The sequence below is a fragment of the Hordeum vulgare genome, chromosome 5H, assembly GCF_904849725.1.
Source record: "Hordeum vulgare subsp. vulgare chromosome 5H, MorexV3_pseudomolecules_assembly, whole genome shotgun sequence".
NCBI lineage: Eukaryota > Viridiplantae > Streptophyta > Magnoliopsida > Poales > Poaceae > Hordeum > Hordeum vulgare.
Window position 1 is genome coordinate 560,709,174 of NC_058522.1, and position 20,116 is coordinate 560,729,289.

Sequence of the window (20,116 nt, forward strand, 5' to 3'; positions counted from 1 at the left end):
CTCTCCGTCACACGGAGTGACAAATCCCAGTCTCGATCCATACTAACTCAACGAACACCTTCGGAGATACCTGTAGAGCATCTTTATAGTCACCCAGTTACGTTGCGACGTTTGATACACACAAAGTATTCCTCCGGTGTTAGTGAGTTATATGATCTCATGGTCATAGGAATAAATACTTGACACGCAGAAAACAGTAGCAACAAAATGGCACGATCAACATGCTACGTCTATTAGTTTGGGTCTAGTCCATCACGTGATTCTCCTAATGACATGATCCAGTTATCAAGCAACAACACCTTGTTCATAATCAGAAGACACCGACTATCTTTGATCAACTGGCTAGCCAACTAGAGGCTTGCTAGGGATAGTGTTTTGTCTATGTATCCACACATGTAAATGAGTCTTCATTCAATACAATTATAGCATGGATAATAAACGATTATCTTGATACAGGAATTATAATAATAACTATATTTATTATTGCCTCTGGGGCATAATTCCAACAAGGAGACCCGTTCGGAAGTGCGGTACGCAAGCATTCCGACAGGCGCTTTGTAGACCGAAACCCCACACGTCGGGGAGAGACCCCGTCAGAGCGCGTGGCAGCTATGGGTTGCCCTAGGTCGGGCTGACCGCCCCTAGGGCCTCGTGGATTAGCAGTCCTCCAACCTTGAAGAACGAACCAAGAATGAGAAAGAAGAAGGACAAGGAAGAAGGTAAAAGTAAATGTAATAGATGGTAGATTGATTTGTTCGATTGTGTGTGGTTCAATCGGCCATCACCTCTAACATATATATGAGGCGGTTAGACTTCCTGTACAAAAAAAGAGCAAAAATCCCGTTATTAACGTCAAAAACGCTAACCTAACTCGGACAGGAAAATTCGGAAATTCTCAGGATCAACTCATCGGAGCCACCAAGTGGTTTTCTTGGTCTCACTGAGTTAATGTGGCTAACTTTCTGAATTTTCAAGTATTTGTTTTCGGAATTACCGAGTCAACTCGGTGCCACCGAGTCAAATAAACTCGGTGGGTCCGAAATGACTCTGCAGTTTCTGTTACTCATTTTATTTTGGCTCCACAGGTTCCATATGACCTTCGATTGAGACGATCTTTATATCAAAATCGATCGTTTCGACGAGAGGAATACAATACTTATAGAACATTTTCTGATAGGAGTTAGTCTTAGGGGCTTAACCGTCCGAACAGTACTTTGAGCACAGTTTCGAACTTCGAGATGAGATGGAACAGCGACGGACCAAAACTCAAAGATGCTCATGTCAACACTACGGAACTTTTTCATGCAAAGAACTTCTTTATTTGAAGTCATCTTAATTACGTTTTCTTGCATGTCAAAATCCGGTGTCAACACATGGCCCCCTGTTTTTGGCAAAGCTTTTAGTGCCGAAAAAAACCATGCACAATGTTTTCTCTAAGGATGTCGTCAACACTTCATCAACCATTTTATATGCTTAGGGCGATAATTCTATATCGGCCATTGCTTTCTTGAACTTCTGATGCAAACCTAGGTGAAACCTTCTCGACTTCATTATTCCAATGATAAACTTCCATAGATATGCATGTAAAAGCCATCCTCCAAACTATATTTTCCACCCTTCTTCTAGGATCTTGCAGATAATCAACAATGAAATTTCTTCGATCCTTGCTTTCGTCTACATAAAAATTTCATTAGTGGTCGAACCAGTGGGCTTCAATTCGGCCTTACCCATTTCTACGAGGCTAAGCATCGGCTATTGGTAGATATGCAATACACTATGATGAACATGGTAGCGAGATGCTTGTTGTGCAAATGTTCTCCAATTGTCATATCTAGATATATGAACAATTGGAAAGCCACCCAAGGAGATAAAACATGCCTCAAGATAAATTATAAGAGATTCGTCAAGACATTGATAATTTTTTGATAGTTGTTGCAATACTAATAATGAATCACCGAAAGCCTCAATATGTATAGCACCTATAACAAGTAAAAGCTCATATCCGAATAACAATTCATATTCGGCTTTGCTCGTTTGTGCATAACCATTTTAAGCGGCATGAGGCTCCACAAAATAGCACCATAAGAAGATACAGGAACAACACATACACCTTGGCCATTGTTATGAATTCAACAATCAAAACATAATCTCCATAGTATTAGAGAGACAAGCCTAAATTATATACTCCCTCCGTCCCAAAATAAGTGTCGCAAATTTAATGCTAAGTTATTACAAATTTGATTTAAAGCAACGACACATATTTTGGGACGGGGGAAGTATTATGCATGCCATAAATATGATGCACAATAGTAAAACCAATAATGATTTGGCCTCTCATACATTTGAACATTCACAAGCCAAATCATTTTCAATCAAGTCATAAGCAACTTGCCAATTCTACAACTATGAATTGGCCTATGCAACATATGTTGGATGACATCGCTTTTAATGTCTCTACTCCATCCAATCATGATATAGGTATAAATATAAATTTCAATGAACACACAACTCGTCTCAGTTTCCAATAGGACTATGAACGATGCAAGAATATTACATCGGACACACTTAGATAGGTTCTTTGGGCGATCGATAAATACCGGCCGTAATCATAAGGTCCATGTAAACTCCATCTACCAAAATCATATATAGCCGAAATAAACAAGTGAAATAACAAAACAAGTATTTCAGCTCTTTGGGTCAACAACAAACTTGTAGCTAATCAAATGTATAGTGATTGTGTAATGCCCTCTTGTGATGTAGAGAATTATGTTGCGTCCATGGATCAAATTAAATCTGTAGGATCGAAAGTATGTCTAGAGAGATGGTGATTAGACTACTTGATAAGATAAAAACTTAGCCTTTTCTAAATTTTAGTTGTGGACCAGTTTTAGCAATTATGACTAGTCAAGTTCACCCTAAACATGCACATCTAAGAGTATAGCAGCCGAAAGTAACGACATGCAAATGTAAAGTCGAGGGTAAGGTAGGGAGATCAAACGCAAAGGTTGACACTGCGATTTTTGGCATGGTTCTGATAGGTGGCGCTATCGTACGTCCGTGTTAGTGTAGACTTCAACCCACGGAGGGTAACGGCTCCGGGAGTCCACGGAGGGCTTCACCCACAAGGGGTCCACGAAGAAGCGGCATTGTCTATTCCACCACAGCTTCCGTCCACACAGGACTAGCCTCACTCATGGTAGATCTTCACGAAGTAGGCGATCTCCTTGCCCTTACAAACTTCTTGGTTCAACTCCACAACATGAAGTAGGAGGCTCCCAAGCGACACCTAACCAATCTAGGAGGCACCACCCTCCAAAAGGTAATAGATGCAGTAGAACAATGAACCCCTTGCTCTTGTGCTTCAAAAGATAGTATCCTCAACACTCAATCACTCCCTCACAGATTTGGCATGGGTTGGAGAGATTGATCTTGTGGAAAGCAACTTGGGGAGACTAGAGATCAAGTTTCAAATGATTGGATTGGAATGTCTTGATCTCAACACATGAGTATGTGGCTCTCTCTCAGAAAAATGGATCTGGCAAGTCTAAGTGTGTTGTGGGTGCTTCTTCTGTGAATGAGAGGTAGGTGGAGGGGTATATATAGGCATCCCCCAAAATCCAATTGTTACAACATTATTTCCTAACTCAGTTGACACCGAAATGAATCTTGGTGGTACCGAGTTGCACTAAATGTGGCAACTTTTGAATTCTCGGTGAGACCGATATAGGAATTTCGACGGTACGGATACGATGACCTAGACCAGTTTCTGAATCTCGGTGAGACCGATTTCAAACTCGGAAATTTCGATTCTTGAAATCTTCTCAACAGAAAGTTGGTCACTGAATCTCGGTGGCACCGATATGAAAGTTGGTGGTACCTAGTGTTGGAAATATGCCCTAGAGGCAATAATAAATTAGTTATTATTATATTTCTTAGTTCATGATAATCGTTTATTATCCATGCTATAATTGTATTGATTGGAAACACAATACTTGTGTGGATACATAGACAAAACACTGTCCCTAGTAAGCCTCTAGTTGACTAGCTCGTTAATCAAAGATGGTCAAGGTTTCCTGGCCATAGGCAAGTGTTGTCACTTGATAACGGGATCACATCATTAGGAGAATCATGTGATGGACTAGACCCAAACTAATAGACGTAGCATGTTGATCGTGTCATTTTGTTGCTACTGTTTTCTGCGTGTCAAGTATTTATTCCTATGACCATGAGATCATATAACTCACTGACACCGGAGGAATGCTTTGTGTGTATCAAACGTCGCAACGTAACTGGGTGACTATAAAGATGCTCTACAGGTATCTCCGAAGGTGTTAGTTGAGTTAGTATGGATCAAGACTGGGATTTGTCACTCCGTGTGAACGGAGAGGTATCTCGGGGCCCACTCGGTAATACAACATCACACACAAGCCTTGCAAGCAATGTAACTTAGTGTAAGTTGCGGGATCTTGTATTACGGAACGAGTAAAGAGACTTGCCAGTAAACGAGATTGAAATAGGTATACGGATACTGACGATCGAATCTCGGGCAAGTAACATACCGAAGGACAAAGGGAATGACATACGGGATTATATGAATCCTTGGCACTGAGGTTCAAACGATAAGATCTTCGTAGAATATGTAGGATCCAATATGGGCATCCAGGTCCCGCTATTGGATATTGACCGAGGAGTCTCTCGGGTCATGTCTACATAGTTCTCGAACCCGCAGGGTCTGCACACTTAAGGTTCGACGTTGTTTTATGCGTATTTGAGTTATATGGTTGGTTACCGAATGTTGTTCGTAGTCCCGGATGAGATCACGGACGTCACGAGGGTTTCCGGAATGGTCCGGAAACGAAGATTGATATATAGGATGACCTCATTTGGTTACCGGAAGGTTTTCGTGCATTACCGGAAAAGTTTCGGGCTCATCGGTAGTGTACCGGGAGTGCCGGGAGGGGTGCCGGGGACCATCGGGAGGGGTCTCACGCCCCAAGGGGTCTCATGGGCTATGGGAATAGATAAACCAGCCCCTAGTGGGCTGGAATAAGTTCCCACTAAGGCCCATAAGGTTTGAGAAGGAAAAAACGCAAGGTGGAAAGAGTTTCCAAGTGGGAAGGTGGAATCCTACTCCAAGTAGGATTGGAGTAGGACTCCTCCACCTCCAATTTCGGCCAAACCTTTAGGTTTTGAGGCTGCCTCCTCCCCTCCCTCCCACCTATATATACGGAGGTTTTAGGGCTGATTTGAGACGACTTTCTCACGGCTGCCCGACCACATACCTCCATAGTTTTTCCTCTAGATCGCGTTTCTGCGGAGCTCGGGCGGAGCCCTGCTGAGACAAGATCATCACCAACCTCCGGAGCGCCGTCACGCTGCCGGAGAACTCTTCTACCTCTCCGTCTCTCTTGCTGGATCAAGAAGGCCGAGATCATCGTCGAGTTGTACGTGTGCTGAACGCGGAGGTGCCGTCCGTTCGGTACTAGATCGTGGGACTGATCGCGGGATTGTTCGCGGGGCGGATCGAGGGACGTGAGGACGTTCCACTACATCAACCGCGTTCACTAACGCTTCTGCTGTACGATCTACAAGGGTACGTAGATCACTCATCCCCTCTCGTAGATGGACATCACCATGATAGGTCTTCGTGCGCGTAGGAAATTTTTTGTTTCCCTTGCGACGTTCCCCAACAGTGGCATCATGAGCTAGGTTCATGCGTAGATGTCTTCTTGAGTAGAACACAAAAGTTTTTGTGGGCGGTGATGTGCGTTTTGCTGCCCTCCTTAGTCTTTTCTTGATTCCGCGGTATTGTTGGATTGAAGCGGCTTGGACCGACATTACTCGTACGCTTACGAGAGACTGGTTTCATCGTTACGAGTAACCCCCTTTGCTCAAAGATGACTGGCAAGTGACTGTTTCTCCAACTTTAGTTGAATTGGATTTGACCGAGGAGGTCCTTGGATGAGGTTAAATAGCAACTCATATATCTCCGTTGTGGTGTTTGCGTAAGTAAGATGCGATCCTACTAGATACCCTCGGTCACCACGTAAAACATGCAACAACAAAATTAGAGGACGTCTAACTTGTTTTTGCAGGGTATGATTGTGATGTGATATGGCCAACGATGTGATGTGATATATTGGATGTATGAGATGATCATGTTGTAATAGAAATATCGACTTGCACGTCGATGGTACGGCAACCGGCAGGAGCCATAGGGTTGTCTTTATACTAACGTTTGTGCTTGCAGATGCGTTTACTATTTTGCTAGGATGTAGCTTTAGTAGTAATAGCATAAGTAGCACGACAACCCCGATGGCAACACGTTGATGGATGATCATGGTGTGGCGCCGGTGACAAGAAGATCGTGCCGGTGCTTTGGTGATGGAGATCAAGAAGCACGTGATGATGGCCATATCATGTCACTTATGAATTGCATGTGATGTTAATCCTTTTATGCACCTTATTTTGCTTAGAACGACGGTAGCATTATGAGGTGATCTCTCACTAAAATTTCAAGACGAAGTTGTGTTCTCCCCGACTGTGCACCGTTGCGACAGTTCTTCGTTTCGAGACACCACGTGATGATCGGGTGTGATAGACTCAACGTTCACATACAACGGGTGCAAAACAGTTGCACACGCAGAACACTCGGGTTAAGCTTGACGAGCCTAGCATGTGCAGACATGGCCTCGGAACACATGAGACCGAAAGGTCGAGCATGAATCGTATAGTTGATATGATTAGCATAGGGATGCTTACCACTGAAACTATTCTCGACTCACGTGATGATCGGACTTGAGATAGTGGATTTGGATCATGTACCACTCAAATGACTAGAGAGATGTACTTTTTGAGTGGGAGTTCTTAAGTAATATGATTAATTGAACTAATTGTCATGAACATAGTCTAATGGTCTTTGCAAATTACGATGTAGCTTGCGCTATAGCTCTACTGTTTTTTTATGTTCCTAGAGAAAATTTAGTTGAAAATTGATAGTAGCAAACTTTGCAGACTGAGTCTGTAAAACCGAGGATTGTCCTCGTTGCTGCACAGAAGGCTTATGTCCTTAATGCACCACTCGGTGTGCTGCACCTCGAGCGTCGTCTGTGGATGTTGTGAACATCCGACATACACGTTTCTGATGACTACACGATAGTTCAGTGCAAAGTACTTAATGGCTTAGAAGCAAGGCACCGAAAACGTTTTAAACGTCACGGAACATAAGTGATGTTCTAAAGAGATGAAATTGTGATTTCATGCTTGTGCCCTTGTTAAGAGGTACGAGACCTCCAACAAAATTCTTTGACCACAAAGTAAAGGAGAAAAGCTCAATCGTTGAGCGTGTGCTCAGATTGTCTGAGTACGACAATCACTTGAATCAAGTGGGAGCTAATCTTCCAGATGAGATAGTGATGGTTCTCCAAAAGTCACTGCCACCAAGCTTTGAGAGCTTCGTGGTGAACTATAACATATCAAGGATAGATACAATGATCTTTGAGAGATTCGCGACGTTTGACACTGCGAAAGTAGAAATCAAGAAGGAGCATCAATAGTTGATGGTTTGAAAAACCACTAAGTTTCAAGAAAGGCGAGGGCTAGAAGGGATACTTCGTGAAACGGCAAAACAGTTGCTGCACTAATGAAGAGACCCAAGATTAAACCCAAACCCGAGACTAAGTGCTTCTGTAATAAGGGGAACAGTCACTGAGGCGGAGCAACTCTAGATACTTGGTAGATAAGAAGGCTCGCAAAAGTCGAGAGAAGTATATTTGATATACATAATGTTGATGTGTACTTTACTAGTACTCCTAGTAGCACGAGGGTATTGGATACTGGTTCGGTTGCTAAGTGATTAGTAACGCGAAATGAAAGCTACGGCATAAACGGAGACTAGCTAAAGGCGAGGTGACGATACGTGTTGGAAGTGTTTCCAAGGTTGATATGATCAAACGTCACACGCCCCCTTTACCATCGGGATTGGTGTTGAACCTAAATAATTGTTATTTGGTGCTTGCGTTAAGCATGAACATGATTGGATCGTGTTTATTGCAATACGATTATTCATTCAAAAGGAATAATGGTTACTCTATTTGCTTGAATAATCACCTTCAATGGTTTATTGAATCTCGATTGTAGTGTTACACATTGGTGCCAAAAGATACGAGTTAAATGATGATAGTACCACTTACTTGTGGCACTGCCGCTTGAGTCATGTTAGTATAAATTGCATGAAGAGGCTCCATGCTGATGGATCTTTACTCACCTGATTTCGAATCACTAGTGACATGCAAATCATACCACATGAGCAAGGCCTTGTTTTCATTGAGATGAAACAAGATAGTAACTTGTTGGAAGTGATACATTTTGATGTATGCAGTCCAGTGAGTGTTGAGGCACGCAGTGGATATCATTATGTTCTTACTTCACTGACGACTTGAGTAGATACAGGAGTATTTCCTTAATGAATCACAAGTCTGAAATATTGAAAAGTTCAATTCTGTTTCAGAGTGAAGTTCGTCGTAACAAGAGGATGAACTGTCTACGATATGATCATAGAAATGAATATCTGAGTTACGAATTTTTGGTACACAGTTAAGACAATGTGGAAATTGTTTCACAGTTCATGCCACCTGGAACATCATGGTGTGATGATGTATCTGAACGTCATAGCCACGCACTATTTAGTATGGTGCATGCTGGGATGTCTCTTATCGAATTACCACTATCGTTTATGGGTTATGCATTAGAGACAACCACATTCACTTTAAATGGGGCACCGCGTATTTCCGTTGAGATGACACAGTATAGACTGAGGTTTAGAGAAATCTAAACTGTCGTTTCATGAAAGTTTGGGGCTTCGAAACTTATGTGAAAAAGTTTCAGTCTGATAAGCTCGAACCCAAAGCGGATAAATGCATCTTCACAGGATATCCAAAACAGTTGGGTACATCTTCTATCTCAGATCCAAAAGCAAAGTGTTTGTTTCTAGAAACGGATCCTTTCTCGAGAAAAGGTTTCTCTCGAAAGAATTGAGTGGGAGGGTAGTAGAACTTGATGAGGTTATTGAACCATCACTTCAACCAGTGTGTAGCAGGGCGTAGGAAGTTGTTCCTGTGGCGCCTACACCAATTGAAGTGGAAGCTGATGATGGTGATCATTAAGCTTCGAATCAAGTTACTACAAACCTCGTAGGTCGACAAGGTCGCGTACTGCTGCAGAGTAGTACGGTAACCCTGTCTTGGAGGTCATGTTGTTGAGCAACAGTGAACCTACGAATTATGGAGAAAGCGATGGTGGGCCCAGATTCCGACAAATGGCTGGAAGCCATAAAATCCGAGAGAGGATCCATGTGTGAAAACAAAGTGTAGACTTTGGTAGAACTACTTGATGGTCATGGGACTATTGGGTAAAATGGATCTTTAAAAGAAGACACACGATGATGGTGATAAGTCACTATTAAGAAAAGCTCGACTTGTCGCAAAGATGTTTTCGACAAGATCAAACAGTTGACTATGATGAGTCTTTCTCACTCGTAGCGATGCTAAAGGTCTGTTAGAATTATGTTAGTAGTTGCTGCATTATTTATGAAATATTGCACGTAGGATGTCAAAACATTGTTTCCTCGACGGTTTCCTTGAGCAAACATTGTATGTGATACAACCAGAAGGTTTTGTCGATCCTAAAGATACTAGCAAGTATGCAAGCTCCAGTGATCCTTCAATGGACTGGTGCAAGCATCTCGGAGTTGGAATAAGCACTTTGATGAGATGATCAAAGATTTTGGGTGTGTACAAGGTTTATGAGAAACTTGTATTTCCAAAGAAGTGAGTGGGAGCACTATAGAATTTCTGATAGGTATATGTGGTTGACATATTGTGGATCAGAAGTAATGTAGAATTTCTGTAAAGCATACAAGGTTGTTTGAAAGAAGTTTTCAAAGGAGTACCTGGATTATGCTACTTGAAGGTTGAGCATCAAAGATCTATGGAGATAGATCGAAAGCGCTTAATAGAAGTTTCAACAAGATGCATGCCTTGACAAGTTTTTGAAAGAGTTCAAAGTAGACCAGCAAAGAAGGAGTTCTTGGTTGCGTTGTGAGGTGTGAATTTGAGTAAGACTCAAAACCCGACCACGGCAGAATAAAGAGAATAGATGAAGGTCGTCTTCTATGCCTCAGCCGTAGAATCTAAAGTATGCCATGCTGTGTACCGCACCTGAAGTGTGCCTTGACTCAAAGTATGTTGAGAGGTACAGAGAGTGATCCATGTTTGAATCACTAGCAGCGGTCAAAATTTATCCTTAGTAACAAATGGACTAAGGAATTTTTCTCGATTATGGAGGTGGTTAAAGAGTTCGTCGTAAAGGGTAACGTCGATGCAAGCTTTGACACTAATCTGAATAACTATGAGTAGTGAAACGGATTCATGTAGTAGAGTGGATATTTGGAGCATTTCCGAATAGCACGTAGTAGCAGCATCTATAAGATGACATAAAGATTTGTAAAGAACGCACGGATCTGAAAGTTTCAGAACCGTTGACTAAAACCTCTCTCACAAGCAAGACATGATCAGACCCCATAACTATATGGGTGTTGGATTCGTTGGAATCACATGGTGATGTGAACTAGATTATTGACTCTAGTGCAAGTGGGAGACTGTTGGAAATATGCCCTAGAGGCAATAATAAATTAGTTATTATTATATTTCTTAGTTCATGATAATCGTTTATTATCCATGCTATAATTGTATTGATTGGAAACACAATACTTGTGTGGATACATAGACAAAACACTGTCCCTAGTAAGCCTCTAGTTGACTAGCTCGTTAATCAAAGATGGTCAAGGTTTCCTGGCCATAGGCAAGTGTTGTCACTTGATAACGGGATCACATCATTAGGAGAATCATGTGATGGACTAGACCCAAACTAATAGACGTAGCATGTTGATCGTGTCATTTTGTTGCTACTGTTTTCTGCGTGTCAAGTATTTATTCCTATGACCATGAGATCATATAACTCACTGACACCGGAGGAATGCTTTGTGTGTATCAAACGTCGCAACGTAACTGGGTGACTATAAAGATGCTCTACAGGTATCTCCGAAGGTGTTAGTTGAGTTAGTATGGATCAAGACTGGGATTTGTCACTCCGTGTGAACGGAGAGGTATCTCGGGGCCCACTCGGTAATACAACATCACACACAAGCCTTGCAAGCAATGTAACTTAGTGTAAGTTGCGGGATCTTGTATTACGGAACGAGTAAAGAGACTTGCCAGTAAACGAGATTGAAATAGGTATACGGATACTGACGATCGAATCTCGGGCAAGTAACATACCGAAGGACAAAGGGAATGACATACGGGATTATATGAATCCTTGGCACTGAGGTTCAAACGATAAGATCTTCGTAGAATATGTAGGATCCAATATGGGCATCCAGGTCCCGCTATTGGATATTGACCGAGGAGTCTCTCGGGTCATGTCTACATAGTTCTCGAACCCGCAGGGTCTGCACACTTAAGGTTCGACGTTGTTTTATGCGTATTTGAGTTATATGGTTGGTTACCGAATGTTGTTCGGAGTCCCGGATGAGATCACGGACGTCACGAGGGTTTCCGGAATGGTCCGGAAACGAAGATTGATATATAGGATGACCTCATTTGGTTACCGGAAGGTTTTCGTGCATTACCGGAAAAGTTTCGGGCTCATCGGTAGTGTACCGGGAGTGCCGGGAGGGGTGCCGGGGACCATCGGGAGGGGTGTCACGCCCCAAGGGGTCTCATGGGCTATGGGAAGAGATAAACCAGCCCCTAGTGGGCTGGAATAAGTTCCCACTAAGGCCCATAAGGTTTGAGAAGGAAAAAAACGCAAGGTGGAAAGAGTTTCCAAGTGGGAAGGTGGAATCCTACTCCAAGTAGGATTGGAGTAGGACTCCTCCACCTCCAATTTCGGCCAAACCTTTAGGTTTTGAGGCTGCCTCCTCCCCTCCCTCCCACCTATATATACGGAGGTTTTAGGGCTGATTTGAGACGACTTTCTCACGGCTGCCCGACCACATACCTCCATAGTTTTTCCTCTAGATCGCGTTTCTGCGGAGCTCGGGCGGAGCCCTGCTGAGACAAGATCATCACCAACCTCCGGAGCGCCGCCACGCTGCCGGAGAACTCTTCTACCTCTCCGTCTCTCTTGCTGGATCAAGAAGGCCGAGATCATCGTCGAGTTGTACGTGTGCTGAACGCGGAGGTGCCGTCCGTTCGGTACTAGATCGTGGGACTGATCGCGGGATTGTTCGTGGGGCGGATCGAGGGACGTGAGGACGTTCCACTACATCAACCGCGTTCACTAACGCTTCTGCTGTACGATCTACAAGGGTACGTAGATCACTCATCCCCTCTCGTAGATGGACATCACCATGATAGGTCTTCGTGCGCGTAGGAAATTTTTTGTTTCCCTTGCGACGTTCCCCAACACCTAGATGATAGGGTTTGGTATAGGATCTCTCAAGTGTAAAATTGGTAGGGCCGAATGAAAATACTTGGTGGCACCGACTTTGCTTATATGGCTTTGGACAAAGATATTTTGTGGGAGAATGGCTGAGTATATTTGGTGGCTACCTCTAAGCACTTGAGCAACCAATTCATCATAATACGTCACCCCCTTTTAATAGTATTGGCTTTCCTATGGACTCAAAAGTGATTTCTGACAAATGTAAAATGTAGAGTCTTCTTGCTTGAAGCTTCAGCCAATCCTATTCCTTTCCTTGCATCAAGGGGCTTCTCCTCACAATCCTATAGCCAAGGCATCTTTGAACTTTTCTGAAATATACTTGACTCGCGGGAAATTCACCAAAACGGAAATAAATCGACATTTCGGCAAAACATAAGCAACTCACGGAGCATGTCACTCACACAAATCCCTTCATATCGCAAACACACATATTCCCATTATTGAAATGCACAACTTTTTACTCACGTATATCCCGAGAGAGATTGTACACAGCTAAATAAATAGCTAGATCTAGTTGTGTTCTGTGGAGAGATGACTCTAGCTAACTAGTGGAGAGGGAGAGAGATGACCTAGCTAGCTAGATCTATATGTATGGAAGGGGGAGAGGGGGTGTGTGTGGGTGAAAGGGGGAGAGGCGGTGTGTATGGAGAGAGTGAGAAGAGGCCATTTATGGAGGAGAATTAGGGTGGATGGGGCATTAATGGGAGAGAGAACAGAGGTAGAAGGACGAGAGAAGAAGAGCAACAATGATGGGGAAGTAACTTACAGAGAGGAGAGGAGAAAGGAGGGGAAAGGGCAAAGGGGAGAGGGGGTGTGTGGATGAAAACTATCCACAGCCACGCGTACCAGTAGCACTTTTTCTGGAGCAGCACTACTGCTAAGTGGGGCCCAATTGCAGTAGCGCTGATTCTCTAAGAGCACTACTGCTATTCTACTTAGCAGTACCGCTTTTCCCAAGCGTGCGCTGCTACTACTGCTACCGTTGCTCGTTGGACCATGTTTAGCAGTAGCGCTTTTTACATATCAAGCATTACTGTTAATGTCATGACCAGTAGCGCTTGGCAGATCCAGCACTACTACTAAGTAGCAGCATCGCTTGCCATATTCCAGCGCTACTACTAGGCTCCTACCTATAGGGTTTTTCCTACTAGTGGAAGTTTCCAACAGAGGAGTCGTCACCCCCGCCATGAATGTGTGCTTAGATACGGAAGTATGATTGCATGTTTGAAGTCTGAGTTGATCAGTTACCTATAGATGAGGCGTCATCCATTATCGCCCCTCCCCCTAGCAGATGGATCGACTCGCGCCCGATTTGCCGGCATCCCGCGCATTTGGGAAACCATTGGATCCCGTCGCGCGCCTCTCCCGATTGAATCCACTCACGGGCCTCGTTTGGATCCTGGAACATCACTCGATAGCTCAATCCGATCGAGCCGCTACCCATTCGTTCCTTTCCAACGAACATTTTTAACCGAGACGAGCGCAACGATCACACGAATGGACTTATGAAGCGGCCGAGTTCAAGACGAAAGTGTACATCGATCAGACACATGGACTACCTGAAGCGGCCGAGTTAACGAAAGGGCTTAGTTTTTTTCTTCCGGAGCAGCAGCCCCTTAGGATAGTTGGGCGCAGTTTAATATTTTTTGTTATTTAGGCTAGCACTGGCGGCCAGATATGACCAGATCAAGAAAATGAACGATCAAAAATGTTAGTGGCGTGAGAAGGCCGGGAATAGATGCGGTTTTACTGTCCTAAATTTAACCCTGTCTCTTCTCAAAACTGGCATGCAACTTATATGCTTTGGAGAGAAAAAAAAATTCTCAAGCAGGTGAATGTGAAAGGTCTGGGTTGAGATAGGCGTTGAAGTGACCATCATGTGCATAGCAGGTGCGGGGCAATGGTGGGTGGCAGAATGGGGACAAAGAAAGGGAATGGTCGGCGTGGATGGCCCCTGCCTTTTCGCCTTTTATGACTCAACTCACTGCTTTGCCATCCTCAACCAGATCCCCAAGCATGCAAAAGGAGGAGCGAGCACCGCATACATGCAAAAGCGACGCATTCGGTTCCACGTATCGCCTACTCGTTTCACACACACACGCTGAGAAAGGATCTTCTTTTTTTCTAAAATAATATTCTTTGTTCGGAAAAAGATAAAACGGAGAAGGGGGTTTGGAATCTTATCTCCTGGACTTTATAAACTTTAATTAAAGTGTACACCTAGGAGATGAAACGAGGTCCAGTGCCAGTCATGGAGCATCTTTGCCTAGTAGATTCCAGATCCTCGGTGGGGGCTCAATGACTGGTCTTGGGTCTATTGGTTTCGTTGCGTGTGTGTGAAGTTCGTGACTTTTTGGGGGTGGCGTCAACAAATAAAAAAAGACAATTAAAAAAACAAATCGGTTCTATTAAAACACATGAAAATCAAAGAAAGGTATCCAAATTACTTATTGTATGTTGGAAAGTTATATTAATTACTTATTGTATGCTGCAAAGTTATACTACTAAATTTGAACGGTTTTGTTAGAACTCATCTAGCTTAGTTTATTTGTGTCTCATTCACCTTTTTTAGCCATTGAATGTGATATTTTAAGACGCGTGTGTATTGATGTTGTTGTATCCGTTTTTATTTTCTATATGAATAAAATTAAATTATATCTAATCTAAATAAATTGTAGACACTTTTAAATTTGAAACATTTATTTTAAGAAAATGAGTACGAGCATGCCGCAGATGCTTGCACATCAAGATAAGCACCTTCATAGGAAGGATACGAGCCAACAAAACTCCATGCCGCTTATCGCTCCGGAAAAGTATGATCGGGAGGCGACTAGCGTTCCCTAGCGCGCCGCCGGTGACACCACCGGTTCCCTCTCTCTCCGTCGGCCGCTCCGGCGGCCGGAGAGAGGGGGAACCTCGGGTCTGTTCGCTAGGTGGATGTGTGGTAGGGTTAGGGTTGAGGGAGACGCTGTCGAGGCCATTGCGGTGGTGTCGCGTCGAAATAAGTTTCTCCGGGCTCCTTTCGCGGTCAGGCGAGGCTTTTGCCTTCGCCTAGGAGCCAACGGGGTTGGGGATCCCCGGATCTCGTTGAGGTCGCGGGCTATGGTGGCTGGAGGTCCATTGGCACTGGCCGTTTGGGTCTTCAGATGGGCGATGGATGTTGGGAGACGAAGACTCTTCTTCTTCCTTGTTGGTATGATTTGTTGCTGCTGTTCTTCTCCTTCCTCTGCGCTGATGCTGGTGGGAGATCCTGCTTTGTCCGGGCGGATGGCCCGGCCGCGGTGCTGGACCGGTCGGATGACTCGAGTTCTCTTCTTTCCGGAAGGGACACTTTTTGCGGTACTCAAAGCCAAAGATGGCGACGGCTTTTGCAAGTGTGTTGGATTGATGTTCATGCCCTCTCAGCGCTGGTGTCAAGAAAGGAGAAAGCAGCATGGTGGCAATTGTACAGTGGTCGAAGATGATGACCTGCTTGCGACTGGTTGCAGATCCTTGTGTTACAGGGGTCTTCTCTCAAGATTCAGGGATGAAGACACAGGGTTCCGGAGATCTTCTTGTTATGGTTGTCTTAGGTACTCTAGGTGTCCATGGTTTTCTGTGTTTGCATTTCAGTATGCTTGTAAGGGTCAACTTCTTTGTACTGATTCGTAATATGAATGAAAAAACTCTAAAAAAAAAAAGATAAGTACCTTCATTCCACGCCCTACGAGGCTATATTCCTTTTCCGCTTCACGCGTCATGCCTAATAATTAAACAAACATCCTAAAAAGAAACTAACTGTAACAATTTCCAAATCATTTCACCGCGTGCCGCCATGCTATTCGCTCCTTCATGCATGGGTTCTCATCTCATCCTCTATTAAGAGTCTTCCACTCCGACCCACTGACACACTCAGCTCCATTCCATGTCTCCCGAGCTCACCGGCGGATCACCGCTGAGTTGCGCCGACCGGACAAGATAGAGTAATCCTAGGCGACTTCCATCGACCGTATGCTGTATGGCGGCGACGGTGAGGAAGCTGGTGGTGGAGGTGGTGGAGGCGCGGAACCTGCTGCCCAAGGACGGGACGGGCACGTCGAGCCCGTACGCGCGCGCCGACTTCGACGGCCAGCGCCGCAAGACGCGCACCGTGCCTCGGGACCTCAACCCGGCCTGGAACGAGCCGCTCGAGTTCAACTTCCCCGGCCCCGGATCCGGCGGCATCGACCCCGTCGCCGGCGAGCCGCTCGAGGTGGCCATTCTCCACGACGTGCGGGTGGCGCCCACCCGTCGCAACAACTTCCTCGGCCGCGTCCGCCTCGACGCGCGCCAGTTCGTGCGCAAGGGCGAGGAGGCGCTCATCTACTTCCCGCTCGAGAAGAAGAGCTTCTTCAGCTGGGTGCGCGGCGACGTCGGCCTCAAGGTCTACTACCTCGACGAGCCCCTCGCGCCGGAGCCTGACCCGCCTGCCGCTGATCCTCCTGCGGCCGATGCGGAGCCGCCGCCAAAGGTTGATGCGCCGCCGCCAGCTCCTGATGCTTCACCCGTGTGCGCGGATGCAGACCTACCGCCGGTGCAGATCGAAGCAGAGGTGCCAGAGACAGCACAAGGAACGCCACCTGCCGGCGACGAAGCCAGCACGGAGAAGCCGCCCGAGGGTGATGCGGCAGCGCCGACCCCGGCCACGCAAGATGCGCCGGTAATGAGTTCGGAAGCGGTGCCAGCTTCCGATGGACCAGCGTCAGAGATCTCGCCACCGGAGGAGGAGACCCCGCCACCGCCAGCACCGCCGATCCCGACGCCAATGCCAAGGCAGGTGCCGGTGCCGCCGCGTCCGGCGCCCCCGCCACCGGATGTGCCGATGGAGCGATCAAAGCACGACCTGGTGGACAAGATGCCGTACCTGTTCGTCAGGGTTGTGCGCGCGCGCGGCCTGCCGGCGGGAGCACACCCGCACGTGCGAGTGGCCGCCGGCGGCCGCCACGCGTCCACACGGGAGGCGCGCCGCGGCGCCTTCTTCGAGTGGGATCAGACGTTCGCTTTCGCGCGCGACCCTGCCATCGACTCCCCGGGCCCAACTCTCGAGGTCTCTGTGTGGGACCTCCCTCCCGACGCCGATGTGTCCATGGCCGACGACCGCAGCTTCCTCGGCGGGCTCTGCTTCGACACCGCCGACGTCCACGCTCGGGACCCGCCCGACGGCCCGCTCGCCACGCAATGGTACAGGCTGGAAGGCGGGCGCCGCCTCGCCGGTGCCGACTTGATGGTGGCCACGTGGGCCGGCACGCAGGCCGACGAGGCCTTCGCCGAGGCGTGGAAGGCGGACTCCCCGTCATCGTCATCGTTCTCGGCTGCCGCCGCGTCGCGCGCCAAGGTGTACGTCTCGCCCAAACTCTGGCTCCTGCGCCTGACCGTCATCGAGGCGCAGGATACGCTCACGGCGGCGCCGCCCCGCGACGCCGGCATCGCCGTGCGCGGGACCCTGGGCTTCCAGTCCCTCAAGACCCGCACCACGCCGGTGAACCGCAACGGCGGGCCGGCCTGGAACGAGGACCTGGTTTTCGTCGCCGCCGAGCCGTTCATCGACGACGACTGCTTCGTCATCTCCCTCGAGGTGCGCTACGGCAAGGAAGCTTTTCCTGTGGGCTCGGCCAGCATCTCGCTCGCTGCCATCGAAAGGAGGGTCGACGATCGGAAGGTGGCGTCCAAGTGGCTCGACCTTCTCCCGTCCGACGAGACCATGAGAAAAGTGGGCAAGAGGGCGGCCATGCACATGCACGGCGGCCGGCTGCATGTGCGCGTGTGCCTCGACGGCGGCTACCACGTTGCCGACGAGCCGCCGTACGCGAGCAGTGACTTCCGGCCGTCGGCGCGGCAGCTGTGGCGCCCGCCAATCGGCGTGCTGGAGCTTGGCATCGTCGGGTGCAAAGGCCTCCTACCGATGAGCACCGCCGACGGCAAGGGGTGCACGGACGCGTACGCCGTGGCCAAGTACGGCACCAAGTGGGCGCGCACGCGCACCATCTCCGACAGCTTCGACCCGGCCTGGAACGAGCAGTACACTTGGCCCGTGTACGACCCGTGCACCGTGCTCACCGTCGGCGTCTTCGACGACCCGCTGCAGTCGCTTCCGCCGCACGGGGAGAAAGACGGCGCGTGTTCGCTGCCGATGGGGAAGGTGCGGATACGGCTGTCCACGCTGGAGAACGGCCGCGTGTACCGCGGCGCGTACCCGCTAATCCTGATGCTGCCCACCGGCGCAAAGAGGATGGGCGACGTCGAGCTAGCCGTCCGCTTCGCCACGTCCGGGACGACGCTCGACGTGCTGCACATGTACGGGCAGCCGGTGTTGCCGGCGATGCACCACCTGCGTCCTATCCCGTCCGTGAACCGCGAGGCGCTTCGGCTGGCCGCGGCGCGCATCTCGGCCGCTCACCTGGCTCGCGCCGAGCCGCCGCTCCGGCGGGAGGTGGCAATGTGGATGCTGGACGCGACGGAGCCCCGGGGATTCAGCATGCGGAAGCTGCGCGCCAACTGGAACCGCGCCGTGGCGGCGCTGTCCTGGGTGGCCGACGCTGCGCGGTGGGCAGAGGATACCCGGTCGTGGCGGAACCCGACGGCTACGACCATGGCGCACGCCGTGCTCGTGCTCCTGGCGTGGCACCCGGATCTCATCGTGCCGACGCTCACGCTCCACGTCGCGGCCGTCGGCATTTGGAAGTACCGACGCAGGCCGCGCACCCCGGCGCCGCACCCGTGCGTGCGCGTGTCCATGGCGGAGGCGCCTGACAGGGAGGAGCTGGACGAGGAGTTCGACACGATACCGAGCGCGAAGTCGCCGGAGGTGGTGCGCGCGCGGTACGACCGCGCTAGGATGGTCGGAGCGCGGCTGCAGGCCATGGTCGGCGACGTGGCGACGCAGGCGGAGAGGCTGCGGGCGCTCGTGTCGTGGCGCGACCCACGCGCTACAGGGATGTTCGTGGTGCTCTGCGTCGTGATGGCCATGGTGCTGTACATGGTGCCCATGAAGGTGGTGACCGTGGTCGCCGGGTTCTACTACCTCCGACACCCCATGTTCCGGGACCGGATGCCGGCGCCAGTGATCAACTTCTTCCGGCGGCTGCCTTCTATGTCCGAACGTATCATGTAGGATCCGTCGAGCGGTGTGGAAGTCTGGATCGTCATGGACTGCATTTCTAGTTGCACCTGGTAGTACTAGCTCTTTATATTTTCTAGAGATGGACCTTGTAGTACTTCCTAAATATAAGTCTTTTAAGCGATTTCACTAGATGTCTACATACGGAGCAAAATGATTGAATATACACTCTAAAGTATGTCTATATACATCCGTATGTAGTTCACTAGTAAAATTTCTACAAAGACTTATATTTAGGAACGGAGGGAGTAGTAAAGAACACTTTGTAAGTCGCCTAAATTTTTATATTTAGATAAATCGATTCTTGTGTTAAGATTTATGTTCTTTTTCTCTGTGTTCTTCATGACTTCTTCGTTTGATTTTTGACTTGCCCAAGTTTGGGATAAATCAAATTTAACTTTTAGGCTGGATCTTTGACTTTCCCTTGTGAGGTAAGTCGAATTTTCTTAGACAATTTTTTTACTTACCCGGCCT

The 20,116-nt window shown here is 47.7% G+C and overlaps 1 protein-coding gene across 1 annotated transcript; it reads left to right on the top strand.

The window, feature by feature from the left end:
• The first annotated feature begins 16,279 nt into the window (after window positions 1-16,279).
• LOC123452986 (FT-interacting protein 7) lies at window positions 16,280-19,771 on the top strand. The gene has a single exon (XM_045129739.1). The coding sequence runs from the start codon at window positions 16,505-16,507 to the stop codon at window positions 19,634-19,636; it is 3,132 nt and encodes a 1,043-aa protein (XP_044985674.1). The 5' UTR covers window positions 16,280-16,504; the 3' UTR covers window positions 19,637-19,771.
• The last annotated feature ends 345 nt before the right edge of the window (window positions 19,772-20,116 follow it).

Bases quoted from the DNA above. Each gene is read 5' to 3' on its own strand.
- LOC123452986 (XM_045129739.1), top strand. From the start codon at position 16,505: ATGGCGGCGACGGTGAGGAAGCTGGTGGTGGAGGTGGTGGAGGCGCGG.